At 40.7% G+C, this 14,530-nt stretch overlaps 1 protein-coding gene across 1 annotated transcript in view; it reads left to right on the top strand.

Annotated features, from left to right (window-relative positions):
- PRKCQ (protein kinase C theta) overlaps positions 1 to 14,530 on the top strand; it is a gene marked incomplete at its 5' end in the record, with an annotated part of 157,160 nt that overhangs the window by 62,545 nt on the left and 80,085 nt on the right. The window contains 2 exons of the mRNA XM_082255133.1: positions 6,435 to 6,634; positions 11,766 to 11,826. Of these exons, the coding sequence (XP_082111259.1) occupies positions 6,435 to 6,634; positions 11,766 to 11,826 (261 nt within the window). The remainder of the gene's footprint in view (positions 1 to 6,434; positions 6,635 to 11,765; positions 11,827 to 14,530) is intronic.

A 14,530-nucleotide genomic window follows, 5' to 3' on the forward strand; every position in this document is an offset into this window, starting at 1 on the left:
TGCTGTGTTTGTAAGTGTAATCCTTTATTTTAAATAAAGTCAGTCCTTGCAGAGAGCACTATATATTCTTTTTATAACGTGCACCGTGTTAGTCGGAGTTTTAGTCTGTGTTATTACTGAGGAGAATATTGGTCGGTGTATCCATCCCAGCCCGCTCAGCCCTTTGATCGATCTCAAGCACATTGGACCTCCCATTCACTACAGGAGAACACACCAAGCGATATCACGTTATTCAATCTGTATGGGAATGCGCATTTGACCCATCTGTTGATTCATTTAATGAAGTGAGCTGCTAGCATTTCCTGTGGTGGAGGTTCTGCATCCATAAGAAAATACATAGATGCACATCTTGACACTACTTTGGGAGCTTGTGTGTCCTGCTCTCCAAAAACTCTTTTTATTTTTTTTTAGGTGTTTATTTTTTTGTTTGTTTAACCCTGCATTATTTTGTATTATGTTCATTTGCTGGGATTTGGTATTTTGACCCTGACAGTTCAGCTGCTTTTTGTGTTCTAGGAATTTTTTGTACTGATTGTTTCTTCTACCCTAATAACTATAAAGACAGATTTACCTATAACTGTAGAAATTAAAACTTCCAGTGTTCTTGTGCCCAGACAATAGACATTAAACTATTTTCATATTTTTAACAAGCAGTAAGGGCTCCATTCACACTATGCCGTTGGGGTAAAACATGTTATTGGAGTTTGTGTCGATGCATATTAATTGGGTTGCTGAGATACGGTTTATGTATTGTTGCAACAGCATAGTGTGAACAAAAGAGCTTTAAAACAAGCCATCCCTCAACTCTCTAGGTCTACATTCTCACTGGCATTCACAAACCTGTGATTATATGTATTTCTAGGACTTTTCTAAATACAGAAAATGAATTTGATAGTTTTGTTCACTGTGCGTTTACCTGTGTTTAGGTGTGTGCAGTTTACATTTGTTGGAAATAGAATTCAGTGCATCCAGGGGCAGAGTAGATACTCTGAACATATCTAAATGCATATAAACGTATGTAAATGTGTGTAAACGTGTGTAAACACATTGAGCACAGGAGAACTTTATCTGGGTCACATAAAGCTTGTTTATACTTCCTTATTAATTTATCCTTTGTTTAACCACTTGCCGACCGCCGCACGACTATTTACTGCGGCGGGCAGCTCCGTACAGGCAAAGTGACGTAGGACTACGTCGCTAGCCTGTGAGCCTCCAGGGGGCGAGCTCATGCCGCCGGAGGCGCCCTTCCGCCTCCGCTCGTTCCCTAAGAAGTCCGCGCTAGTGACCGGCGGACATCGGGTCACTCGCAATCTCCCCGTGGAGAGGGAGAAAGGCAGGCGGCTAATGTAAACAAAGCCCCCTGTCATTCTCCCTGATGTAAGAACAGAGATCATACAATCCTGCTATGTAGGATCGTATGTCTCTGTGCTTACATCACTAGCCACACCCCTTTACAGTTAGAAGCACACCCCTAGGGACACACTTAACCCCTGCATCACCAATAAAGTTAACCCCTTCCCTGTCAGTGTCATTTTTACAGTAACAGTGCATATGTATCGCACTGATCACTGTAGTAATGTCATTGGTAACCCCAAAAGTGTCAAAAATGTCAGTCAAGGGTCCGATCTGTCCGCAGCAATGTCGCAGTCCCGCAAAAAAAAATCGCAGATCACCACCATTTTTTTTACCAAACATATGTAGCAGAAAACAAATTGGCCTAAAATGTTAAAAAAATTAGATTACTTTTTTTTTTGGGGAATTTCATATAAAAAAATGTGAAAAATGTATTTTTTCAAAATTGTCCCTCTTTTTTTGTTTATAGCGCAAAAAGTAAAAAATCGCACAGGTGATCAAATACCACCAAAAGAAAGCTCTGTTTGTGGGAAAAAAAGGACATCAATTTCATTTGGGTACAGCGTCGCAAGACCGCGCAATTGTCCGTTAAAGTAACGCAGTGCCGAATCGCAAAATAGGGCCAGGTCAGGAAGGGGGTAAAATCTTCTGGGGCTTAAGTGGTTAAATACCTAAAACTCAGGAGGCTAGTATAAATGTAGCCTATACTTAAAGATCACAATAAAGACTTCAATAGAAGGCTGACAGGCTGCCTGTTTATCATGTATATCAGGGGTCTCTAAACTTTCTAAACAAAGGACCAGTTTGCTATCCTTCAAACTTCAGGGTAGCTGGACAGTGGCCAGTGTGAGAGGAAAATGTCCTGGCTTCAATGGGATTAAACAATGCCTCACAATTGGTATCAGTGGGAGGAATAGTGCTCCGTTGTTGGTATCAATGGGAGGAATAGTGTCCCATTGTTGGAGTCAGTGGGAGGAATAGTGCCCCATTATTGGTGTCAGTGGGAAAAATAGTGCCCCGTCACTGGTGTCAGGGGGAGGAATAGTACCCCATCTTTGGTGCCAGTGAGAGGACTAGTGCCCTATTGTCCATGTCAGTAGCAGGAACCATGCCCCACTGTTGCTGGCAGTAAGGGGAATAATGCCTCAAGGGCCAGATAAAAGCAAAAAAGGGCCGCATTCGTCCCCTGGGCCACAGTTAGGAGACCACTGATGTATATGTTCTGGGTACATTTGTCTCTTTTGAGCACCTGGAAAATAACTTTGAACTGGACAACCATCACTTTTACAGGTACCTCACTCTTCGACACATGGTCCAGGCCCAACTTGGAAAATAAACTCTACATATACTGGCCTCTCCTCTTGAAAGTATTCTTAGCATAATGGCTATTCCTAAATAAGTGACAATTCTGTACAGTTTTCTCCAACAACACATCCCTGCTTCTTTTTACATAACTTGGGCAAGTGGACCAGAGCAGCCTATTTCAACCAGCACCCTGGGGTGCCTTGAGGTTTCTTCAGTGCTGCCTTGGCAAAATGCCTAAAAATGTATCAAAAATTGTATAAAAGCCAGCAGGTGGATCAAGCCTGCCTTTTAGTTAAACAAAGCCACTGGATTTCATTATGCACCATTGGGACTTTCCAGACACTGGCATCCTAACAACCAAATATGTCATCAGTTTATAAGGTTGCCTCCACAACATCCTCGTTTGACCCTCCTGTGCCCCTCTCCCTCAGCACTGGGGTCACATTAGCTGACTGATGGAGAGAAATTGAGATAGAAGAGAAACATTGGAATACTAGTCAGTACCAGTGTGCAAAAGTGTATTTGCTTTGGAAGAATAAATCACCTCTAACTTTGGGTGTCCTACGCGTGGATGTTGCTGCATTGTTTAAAGCTATTAGAATAGTTTTTTTACATTTTAGAATGGGGTGCCTCAAGACTGTCCATAGTTTTAAAGGGTGCTTTAAGATTGTCTATAATTTTAAAGGGTGCCTCAACTGAAAGAAAAAGGATGAGAAACACTGGACTTGAGACTTTACATCCTCAACCAAAGAAGACTTTGAGGACATAGAGGAAACTTTTTTCTTAACAGTTGTCAGTACACAGGATCTTTGTTGGCAGTTTTGCTTTATTCACCATACTATACCTCCTACTAAATGCATAAACTGGGGATTAGCCACTCTGTTACTGTTGCTGTACAACACCAACACATGAGTTGCATGTCTTTTGGCCTTGTGTTCAAATAACACGTTACTGGCAATAACCACACCAACGATTGACAAAGACTCTAAGCCAAACACCCTGGAATTCTCCCTCCTGGCTATATTAACCTCCTTGGCAGTATTCCCGAGTTTGGATCGGGGGTTAATATACAGTGCCAAAAGTGGTAACCCCGAGCCACACTTGGGATTACCCCACAATCACACATGCCTTCCGCTACGATCCTCCGCTGTCCTCTAGCCATCCTCCCGCTGTCCTCCAGCTGTGTGCTCTGGCACCTGTCTTCCGGTTCCCTTTCCTGTGAGCGCCTTGACGCAGGGGGGTGAAACCCGTGGGAATTTCAAAAAAGGAAATAAAACAAATGACATGATACAGTGTAATCTGTTAGGATTACAAATTTGTATCAAGCCATTTCACCACAGGTTTTCACCTAGTGGCTTTTCTAGTGCCCTACCTGTACTTTTGCGGTTCTTTGTGCCTGGAAAATTGAGAACGCCCATGGCGTCCAAAAAGCGTTCTTTTAGCTCAAAAGCGATTTTAGATGAACTGGAAAACAGCAACAGAAAATTTATTTGAAGAACTGAGCGAAAGTGATTTGTGGGAAAATTCGTCATCAGGTACTGAAAGTGACGACAGCGACGATTCTGCGACTGAGCGCAGCGATTTGAAAATTTGGTGCTCTATTGACTGCGGTACTGATCGGGCAGCACCCTCAAGATTCCCATTTACTGGAGCACCTGGTATGAAAGTTGACGTTGACCATGACAACCCCTTGGCCTACCTACAATTATTTCTGACCAATGAGGTTATTGAAAAAATTGTTACCGAAACAAAGCGGTACAAAGATCAACAATTGGCTACGCATCAGAACGTTGCAAGATGTAGAAAATGACCAAAAGATGACATTTGGAAATTTCTGGGCCTAATAATTCTTCAGGGAGTGGTGGAGAAACCCCTGCAGAAGTGGTATGGGATAACCAATACATTACTTGCCACTCCATTTTTTTGGTACGGTCATGTCAGAGTACAGATTTTCCCTCATAATGAAATATCTCCACTTTGAAAACAATGAAGAATTTGATGAAACTACTCATCCTGCACCAAAACTAAAGAAAATTTGGTAAGTATCATACCCAGGATGTCTACTAGACTCTTGTTTGGACAGATTTCAGTGAGTTATTCCTAAGAATTAAAGGTCTAAAATATAAACAACAGATTTGCAAAACAATGTTGCGCTTTGAGATAAAAAATTCAGGCATAATCAGACCGCCAGGGAGGTTAACAAATCATAAAAGATGCAAACACCTCAAACAACCAATACAGCTACTGCTTTTTTTATACCAGGTATACAAGGTATAAAACAAGGTATTCTAACTACAATGGAAGGACCCAAAAACTCAGGCTTTAAAGTGGAACTTCACTCTCCCAGTCAACATTGAATAAATAACCCAGGAGTCTTCAGGAGGGGAGGGAAGGAGGATGTTTTTTTTTTTTTTTCAGCTAAGCACACTCTCTTGCATGCATGCTTGAGCTAAGGGCAGATAGTTTCCAGGAAGTAAATGTTGCATGAATCATTTGCTCTTACGATGGCCACAGCCAGAAATGCTAGCAGGTTGTTTTTCAAAATGATTTCTCAACAAAATAAAGCATGGAGACATGAATGAGGGGGGGGGGGGGGTAAAAATGTATTAATTTGTGTTCTTTGGTTTGTGGTGCTCAGATGCAGTGAAGATGTGCTTTAAAAACCTTTGTTAATCTTACCCCAGACATTTTACAACAAACAATGTATATTAGCCATGCGTGCTCAAATAAGATTGAAAAAATAGGGGGGCCATGGTTAATAACAGTTCCAACTCTGGTACACATTTTGAACCAACTTCAGTTGGACTTTGTACTCGGAAGCACTGAAAAAGTGTGTTAATGTACTTTGACCTTTACGTATTTGACATATTTTTACATATTACATATTTTATATATACATATTTTTCCCTTTTTCTCCTGTTGTTTCAATGTTCTACTTTCTTTTTAATCGGGTTTGTTTTGTATTGAAAATATTCATAATTAGAACACCTTTCAAAAACAAAGATTCTGTTCCAGACGACATGTAATGTGAACTCTGAAAATTAGTTTGTTCACAATGCTTATACAGAGAGATATGAATAAGGGCTTGTTTTAAAGGACTTTGCTGTTTGGTAATATCAGCCTTTGGTATTTGATAATATAATTATTAATACATATGTCATATGGACAATACAAGGGGTGAATCACATTTTTTTTCCAATAAACATAAAAATGGAAACAATATGAAACAAACTAGAAAGAGAGTAATGACTTCTCCTGATGGAGAGTGCTGGCTTCTTTAACAGACATCTATATTTTAGTATTCAAATCAGGTTATAGGAGAAGTACAGGAGCCTAAAGGATAATAAAAAAGAAAAGAAGAGAAGGTAGAGCCTTGGAGCAATGAGAAAAAGGGAGAGTGAGGTGCAGGTAAAAGTATGGGGGGAGTAATAGGAGGGGAACTTTTTTTACTTTAAATAAAAGGAAAATGTTGACATGTGCGCTCCATAGTCCACATGTTTAACTCACATGGCAAGCTAGGACAGGGCTGTATTTTTTAAACATCAGGGTATGATCTTCTAGATAGGTTTTGGGAACTTGATCGCCATGTGTGTGGATATCTGGGCATGTATGTGGACCCACAATGCAAAGATACCATAGTGATTTAACCCCATTTTGCCCATTTTGGTTGATTTGCTTTATTAGTGTCTTTCATTTGTTTATCATGTACTTCCTACTAGGACTTACCTGACCTTTAGAACATTATGAACAATAATTATGTTTATTCTTTTATACAGAGAATGGAAAGATTTATGTCCAGAAAAAGCCGACCATGTACCCTCCATGGGAGAGCACATTTGATGCGCATATTAATAAGGGAAGAGCCATGCATATTATTGTGAAGGGCAAATCAGAGGGAGTGACATCAGAGACCACAATTGAACTAAATGCATTAGCTGAGCGATGTAAAAAGAACAATGGGAAGATGGAGATATGGGTAAGATCTATAATTTCTGATTCATATTTTACATTTATATACAGTATATATATATATATATATATATATATAATGTATACATGTCATGTCACGGGGCTTGCCAAATTAGAAATTATTTGTCATTTAGTTTGAGTACAGAATGATGGAATAGAAAATAGCATTGCTAACTTGCAGGCTTAGACATGCTGTACATTTGTCCTTACTCCCTCCTGCTAACTGTGTATGCTGCACTGCTCACCATACACTGAATGCAAGGGACAGAAAATGGAGATATGACCATAAACTGTCTCTTATTCCTCTTTATCATGGTATAAGAGGAATTAGTTCTGCTAAAAGGAAAGGGGTTGATATGGAAGAATTGTGGCGAATTTGCAAATAAACCACTATTGATGTATTAAAAATATAATTTGTATTAAACAATAAGGCTGCCATTTCTGATCTATGTACAGCATCTCACAAAAGTGAGTACACCCCTCATATTTTTTAAAATATTTTATTATATTTTTCATGTGACAACACTGAAAAAAATGACACTTTGCTACAATGTAAAGTAGTGAGTGTACAGCTTGTGTAGCAGTATAAATTTGCTGTCCCCCTCAAAATAACTCAACACACATCCATTAATGTCTAAACCACTGGCAACAAAAGTGAGTACACCCCTAAATTAAAATGTATAAACTGGGCCAAATTAGCCATTTTGCCTCCCTGGTGTCATGTGACTCGTTAGTGTAACAAGGTCTCAGGTGTGAATGGGGAGCAGGTGTGTTAAATTTGATGTTATCGCTCTCACTCTCTCATACTGGTCACTGGAAGTTCAATATGGCCCATAGCAAAGAACTCTCTGAGGATCTGAAAAAAATAATTGTTCTACATAAAGATGGCCTAGGCTATAAGAAGATTGCCAAGACCCTGAAACTGAGCTGCAGCATGGTGGCCAGGACCATACAACCATACAACGGTTTAACAGGACAGGTTCCACTCAGAACAGGCCTCCTCATGGTTGACCAAAAAAGTTGAGTTCATGTGCTCAGCGTCAATTTCAGAGGTTGTCTTTGGGAAATAGACCCTGAAACTAAGCTGCAGCATGGTGGCCAGGACCATACAGCGATTTAACAGGACAGGTTCCACTTGGAACAGGCCTCGCCATGGTCGACCAAAAAAGCTGAGTTCATGTGCTCAGCGTCAATTCCAGAGGTTGTCTTTGGGAAATAGACATATGAGTGCTGCCAGCATTGCTGCAGAGGTTGAAGGTGGGGGAAGGGGGGGGGTCAGCCTGTCAGTGCTCAGACCATACGCTGCAAACTGCATCAAATTGGTCTGCATGGCTGTCGTCCCAGAAGGAAGCCTTTTCCAAAGATGATGCACAAGAAAGCCCGCAAAGAGTTTGCTGAAGACAAGCAGACGAAGGACATGGATTACTGGAACTATGTCCTGTGGTCTGATGAGACCAAGATAAACTTATTTGGTTCAGATGGTGTCAAGCGTGTGTGGCGGCAACCAGGTGAGAAGTGCAAAGACAAGTGTGTCTTGCCTACAGTCAAGCATGGTGGTGGGAATGTCATGGGCTGGGGCTGCATGAGTGCTGCTGGCACTGGGGAGCTACAGTTCATTGAGGGAACCATGAATGTCAACATGTACTGTGACATACTGAAGCAGAGCATGATCCCCTCCCTTTAGAGACTGGGCCACAGGGCAGTATCCCAACATGATAACGACTCCAAACACACTTCCAAGATGACCACTGCCTTGCTAAAGAAGCTGAGGGTAAAGGTGATGGACTGGTCAAGCATGTCTCCAGACCTAAACCCTATTGAGCATCTGTGGGGCATCTTCAAATGGAAGGTGGAGGTCTCTAACATCCACCAGCTCTGTGATGTCCTCATGGAGGAGTGAAAGAGGACTCCAGTGGCAACCTGTGAAGCTCTAGTGAACTCCAAGTCCAAGAGGGTTAAGGCAGTGCTGGAAAATAATGGTGGCCACACAAAATATTGACTCTTTGGCCCAATTTGGAAGTTTTAACTTATAGGTGTACTCACTTTTGTTGCCAGTGGTTTAGACATCAATGGCTGTGTGTCATATTTTGAGAGGACAACACATTTACACTGTTATACAAGCTGTACACTCACTAATTTACATTGTAGCAAAGTGTCATTTCTTGAGTGTTGTCACATGAAAAGATATAAAAAAATATTTATAAAAATGTGAGGGGTGTACTCACTTTTGTGCGATACTGTATTTGAAGATAATAGCTCCCTCCCTGGCTGTCAAGTGTGTAGTTACAAATTCTAACTACAATCTGCATGCTAATTTAAGAATATTATCAGTGAAAGTATTGAAATCAGCTTTTTATCTAAGGAGGTCACCAGTGGCAGGCTTAGTACTTCTCTCATTACCAGAATGTATGTAAAATAAATATGTAACTATGCACCTTTTTAAAGAGCATACAAGGATGTTCAACATTACACGAAAGGCAAATTCATGTTCACCTTCAATATCCAATTGTGTGCAGATGAAAAAGTAAACTGGAATTTGCTTTTCCTATGATTGGATAATTGTGGTGAATATTCACATAATGTATTGAGTAAGGAGTAAAATCAATTGATTGCCATTGCATGCTTAGCTTTAAATGATTTACCATGCCAGTATTTACATGGTTTCATAGTGTAGTGTCAGGTGTAGTGTTGGGTTCAGTTCCCAGTGAAACCAGGGTTTCTATAATGGACAAACTCAATGGATCACTTGTTGTTTTCTGTTGTCACTCTTCTGTGTTTCTAAGTGACCTCTCTATTATACTTATGAACATTATGGTCCCAGTTATAGGAGCACTGTTAACTGCACCCACTTTACAAGTGTTACCACTAAGACAATGCATCTATATATTTGGAAGCAGCCCTGAAGCTCACAAATAATGCCTTGTGCAATAACTTAAATAAGGTTGATACTGTGATCCCAGGATATGGAGCAGGACACAGCATCGGCGGAAGAGAGGGTAAAGGTGCGAGGCTATTCCAGCAAATCCAGGACCGTTGGCATGTAATGTAAACAAATATGTCACAATCACACATTGAACAGAATGAAGCCATTGAGATTTTGTGGCCAAAGTTGATTTTTAGAGGAATTCTGTCTTCAGGGAAGTATATGGGCTGAAATTCTTTAAAAAAAACTTTAATTGCCTTGATGTCTTGCTAATCCCCTGATTTAGATATTTTTGGATACACTGATCCAAAGCAAGTATACAGTGAGTGATGTCAGGGTGAATTCAGATTTTCTTATTTCCCTACTTGCTCCAGATCTGTGGTTGCTTTAACCACTTAAGCCCCGGAAGATTTTACCCCCATTCCTGGCCAGGGCCTATTTTGCGATTCGGCACTGCGTGACTTTAACGGACAATTGCGCGGTCGTGCAATGCTGTACCTAAACGAATTTGGTGCACTTTTTTTCCCCACAAACAGAGCTTTCTTTTGGTGGTATTTGATCACCTGTGCGATTTTTTGATCATGCGCTATAAACAAAAAAAGAGCGTCAATTTTGCAAAAATAACAATATTTTTCACATTTTTTATATGAAATTCCCCCCCAAAAAAATGTAAAAATCAAAATTTTTTAACATTTTAGGCCAATTTTTTTTTTTACCATATGTTTGGTAAAAAAAATCGCAAAAAGCGTATTTTGAAAAGTTATTGCGTTTACTAACAAAGGGAAAGATTTTTGTCATTTTTGTTGTTTTTTTTTTTAACGCGTAATAGCGGCGATCTGCGATTTTTTTTTTGCGGGACTGCGACATTGGGGCGGACAGATCGGACCCTTGACTGACATTTTTGACACTTTTGGGGTTACCAGTGATATTACTACATAATCAGTGCTATACATATGCACTGTTACTGTAAAAATTACACTGGCAGTGAAGGAGTGAACTTTATTGGAGAGGGAGGGGTTAAGTGTGTCCTAGGGGCGTGTTTCTAACTGTGATTGGCTGTGGCTTGTTGTGTAAGAACAGTGATCAACGGTCCTACATAGTAGAACCGTTTGGTCACCATTCTTACACAGGGAGAACTGACAGGCGGCTTTGTTTACACTAGCCGCCTGCCTTTCTCCCGCTGTCACGGACGATCGCGAGTGCCGGGCGGACATCGGGTCTGCCGGGCACATGCGCGGGGGGGTCCGTGACCGAGCGGGAGTGGGAGCGCGCATCCGGCGGCGCGCGCTCGCTCCCAAAACCCTTACAGGCTAGTGACGTAGCCCTACGTCGCTCTGCCTGTGAGGGGCTGACTGCCGACGTAAATAGTCGTGCGGCAGTCGGCAAGTGGTTAAAGCAGTAGTCTCCAAACTGCGGCCTGGGGGACGTATGTGGCCCTTTGCTTACCTTTATTCAGCCCTTGGGGCACTATTCTTCCCTCTGATAAAGGACACTATTTTTTCGATTAGCACCAACAACGGGGAATCATTTCTGCCACTGACACCAACAATGAACAAATTAATTCCTCTCACTGACACCAATGATGGGGCACTATTCCTCCCACTGACACCAACGACGGGGCACTATTCCCCCCCTATTACCAATGAACGGGTATAGTTTACTCCCACTGACGCCAAGATATTTTCTACTCCCACTGGCCACAGTCCAGCCCCCCTAAAGTCTGAAGGACAGTAAACTGGCCCTTTGTTAAGAAAGTTTGGAGACCCCTGGTTTAAAGTATTGAATGCAAACAATTAGCTAAGTAACCAGCATTTTGAGAAGAAGAATGTCAGCATAGGCTGCCCATGTGTTTTTCTTGTGACAAGTTTTCTTTATTCTCACCAGGAAGGGTGAATCATAACAGTGATTTTCATCCTGGAATATACGTTTGTTCCAGCAGTTATTTTGTTCAACATATTGTTGATTTTCAATTTCTGACTCAGAAATTCAAAGCGATGACTCATGAACTTACTGATCATATCATAATAAAATGTGTTTTTTACAATTATCTTTCTTCAATAAACAAAATAAATATCTTTTAGCAGCATAATAAATAAAAGCAACCTATAAAGTTATTATGTTAGTATAAATTTTTGTAGAAATTTTGGAGGAATCAATGATCAGCAAAACTCAACTAGTGTTCAGAAAATGAAAACTTTTTTTGCTTTCTGTACAGATAGAACTTAAACCACAAGGCAGAATGATAATGAATGCAAGATACTTCCTGGAACAGTCAGGTAACACCATTTTCTGCTTATATGTATTTCTTGTTAACACAATGCTTTGTGCCGTAGCTTACCAAATACAACTGTTTTATGCAGGAGAATCGCAGCTACAGGGAGGTGGGGACATCATACTACTGTACTTTTTGTACAGAATGTAAAAATGACATCCTGGGCTGTACTTAAAGAACATACATACTTCAAAGGGTAACTCCAGTTTTGTGGGGGAAAAAAAATATAAAGAAAAAAATAAATAATATTGCATATACAATTGTGACTCAAGTCACATTGTAATTGAATGTTATTAAAATTACCTTTCCATTACCATACGTGCAGGACACTTAGCTGCACAATGGACTCTGTTTAACGGCACTGTTGTTGCCCACACCACCATGTCTTGGCAAACTTTCGGTTTGGTTTACCTTTGTTTTGAATGTAATTCCAGAGAAGACCACAACATCGCACATTGTCCGATGATATACTACAGGAGATTGCCACCTCGACCCTGGGAGTGTTGCAGAGTGCAATCACTGGGTGCAGCGGAGTCTATTCAGATCAGACATTGTGGAGTAAACAGGAATTGGCTTCTTTATTGGAACATAATCACAGATATCTAAGATGTCACTTTCTCATTTGTAAGAAGAACAACAGACAGGAAGAGATAACCAACAAGTACAGTGCAGTGTACAGGAAATGCACATCATAGAAAATGCATAGCATATCACTTAGCATTAGCGACATCTACTGTCCTATTTGTGAACTGCAGTTTATCAGTAATAAGCTAAAAGCTGTTGTATCTCCAACACCCCTTCTCAACAGCTAAGGCTTAGTCTATTAAACCCATCTTCTTCGTAAGCCTTGATTGTCTTTCAGCGCTCAGAGGCTTTGTAAGGATATCTGCTGTCATATCCTCGGTTGGGCAATAAAGTAACTCAAGAAGACCTTGTTCTTGAAGATCCCTAAGAAAGTGGAACTTCACATCAATGTGCTTGGTTCTTGAATTAACTCCTTCCATGCGCGCAAGTGCAAGGCATCCTTGATTGTCCTCATAGATTTCTGTTGGTCCCAACTGTGGTTGACCCAAATCTGTTAATAGCTGTCTCAGCCATATAACTTCTTGGCTTGCCTGCACTGCAGCAACGTATTCTGCTTCAGTAGATGACAGTGAAACAGAGAGTTGCTTTTTACTAGTCCAACTGATGGCACCTCCTGACAGAAAAAATAAGTATCCACTGGTAGATTTCCTGACGCTGGTGTCTCCTGCCCAGTCAGCATCCACATATCCTGTTAAGGTGCTTTCATCACTTGCTGGTAACTTTAGCTTGTAGTGCAAGGTCCCTTTTAGATAGCGAATGATTCGCTTTACAGCATTCCAGTCCTTTTGACTTGGCATCGAAACCTTTCTGCATAGGATTCCAACAGTTGCTGCAATGTCCGGCCTTGTAGCAGTGGTAGATACAGCAATTTCCCTATTGCCTTCCTGTATTGAGTATTAGTAGGTAATGTGTTATCTCGGCAATTCATCTCCTTTAGGCAGTTGGTTTCCATAGGAGACTTTACGGGTTTGGCGTCTTCCATTCCAAATGTTTCAATTATTTCTTGTATTTTGTGTCTTTGGTTCAGAAGAATGCTGCCATCTTCCTCTCTCTCGATCTGGATGCCGAGGTAATTCTTTATGTTGCTGAGATCTTTGGTGTTGAAGTTCTGATTTAATTTTTCTAGTATTTCTGCTTCATCCCCTTCTTGCTCAAAGCAAATCAGGATATCATTAACATAAATAAGCATATAGACCCATCTGTCTCCCAATTTATTTGTGTATAAGCAGGGGTCTGCTTTACTTCTCAGAAAGTTTTGATGCGTAAGCACTTCATTTATTTTTATATTCCACGCTCTGGCTGCGTGCTTTAGTCCATATATACTCCTGTGAAGTTTGCATACTAGGTCTGGCCTTTGTTCATCTTGCATTTTCCTTGTGACGGCTATTGTCAGTAAAGTCCGTATTGTAGTGTGCTTGACTACTGGTGCAAATGTCTCGTCATAGTCCTCTCCGTATTTTTGAGAATAGCCCTTGGCTACTAGCCTTGCTTTGTATTGTTCAATTGTGCCATCTGCATTGTATTTAACGTTAAAAGTCCATTTACAGCCTATGGCTTTCCTTCCGGGTGGTAGTTCTGTAAGTGTCCATGTTTTAGTGTCATGCATGGATTTTATCTCTTCATCAGCAGCCTTTATCCATTTACTTGCTTCTTGTTCTGAAAGCTGAGATATTTCTTCCCATGTTGCAGGTTCATTGATACTGGCAGTACTTGCTTTGTATGAGAGACATACAGGTGGTTTACCTTTGTTTTCTCTTGTTGAACGTCTCAGTTTTGTGTCTGAGCCTTCTTGTGTCTGCTCTTCAGTACTGGTAGAGTCTGCACTCACTTCAACTGTTTGTTCGGAAGTTACAGAGATGGGCTGGTCAATGTCAGTTTTCTCTTCTATTTTTGCTTCTACTGTAGTCATTACATTGTCTCTGAAATCTTCAACAAAAGTTATGTTGTTGCTAACGGTAACCTTGTCTGTTTTGGGATCAAGGATTCTGTAACCTTTGACATTGTCACTATATCCAACGAAGATACCTTCAAATGCTCTGTTTTGGAGTTTGGTGCGTTTTTCTTCAGGTATGTAGATGAATGCTTTGCATCCAAAAACTCTTAGGTGTTTTACATTTGGCTTC

This window comes from Pelophylax lessonae, assembly GCF_965119305.1.
Source record: "Pelophylax lessonae genome assembly, chromosome: 4".
In the NCBI taxonomy this organism is placed as follows: domain Eukaryota; kingdom Metazoa; phylum Chordata; class Amphibia; order Anura; family Ranidae; genus Pelophylax; species Pelophylax lessonae.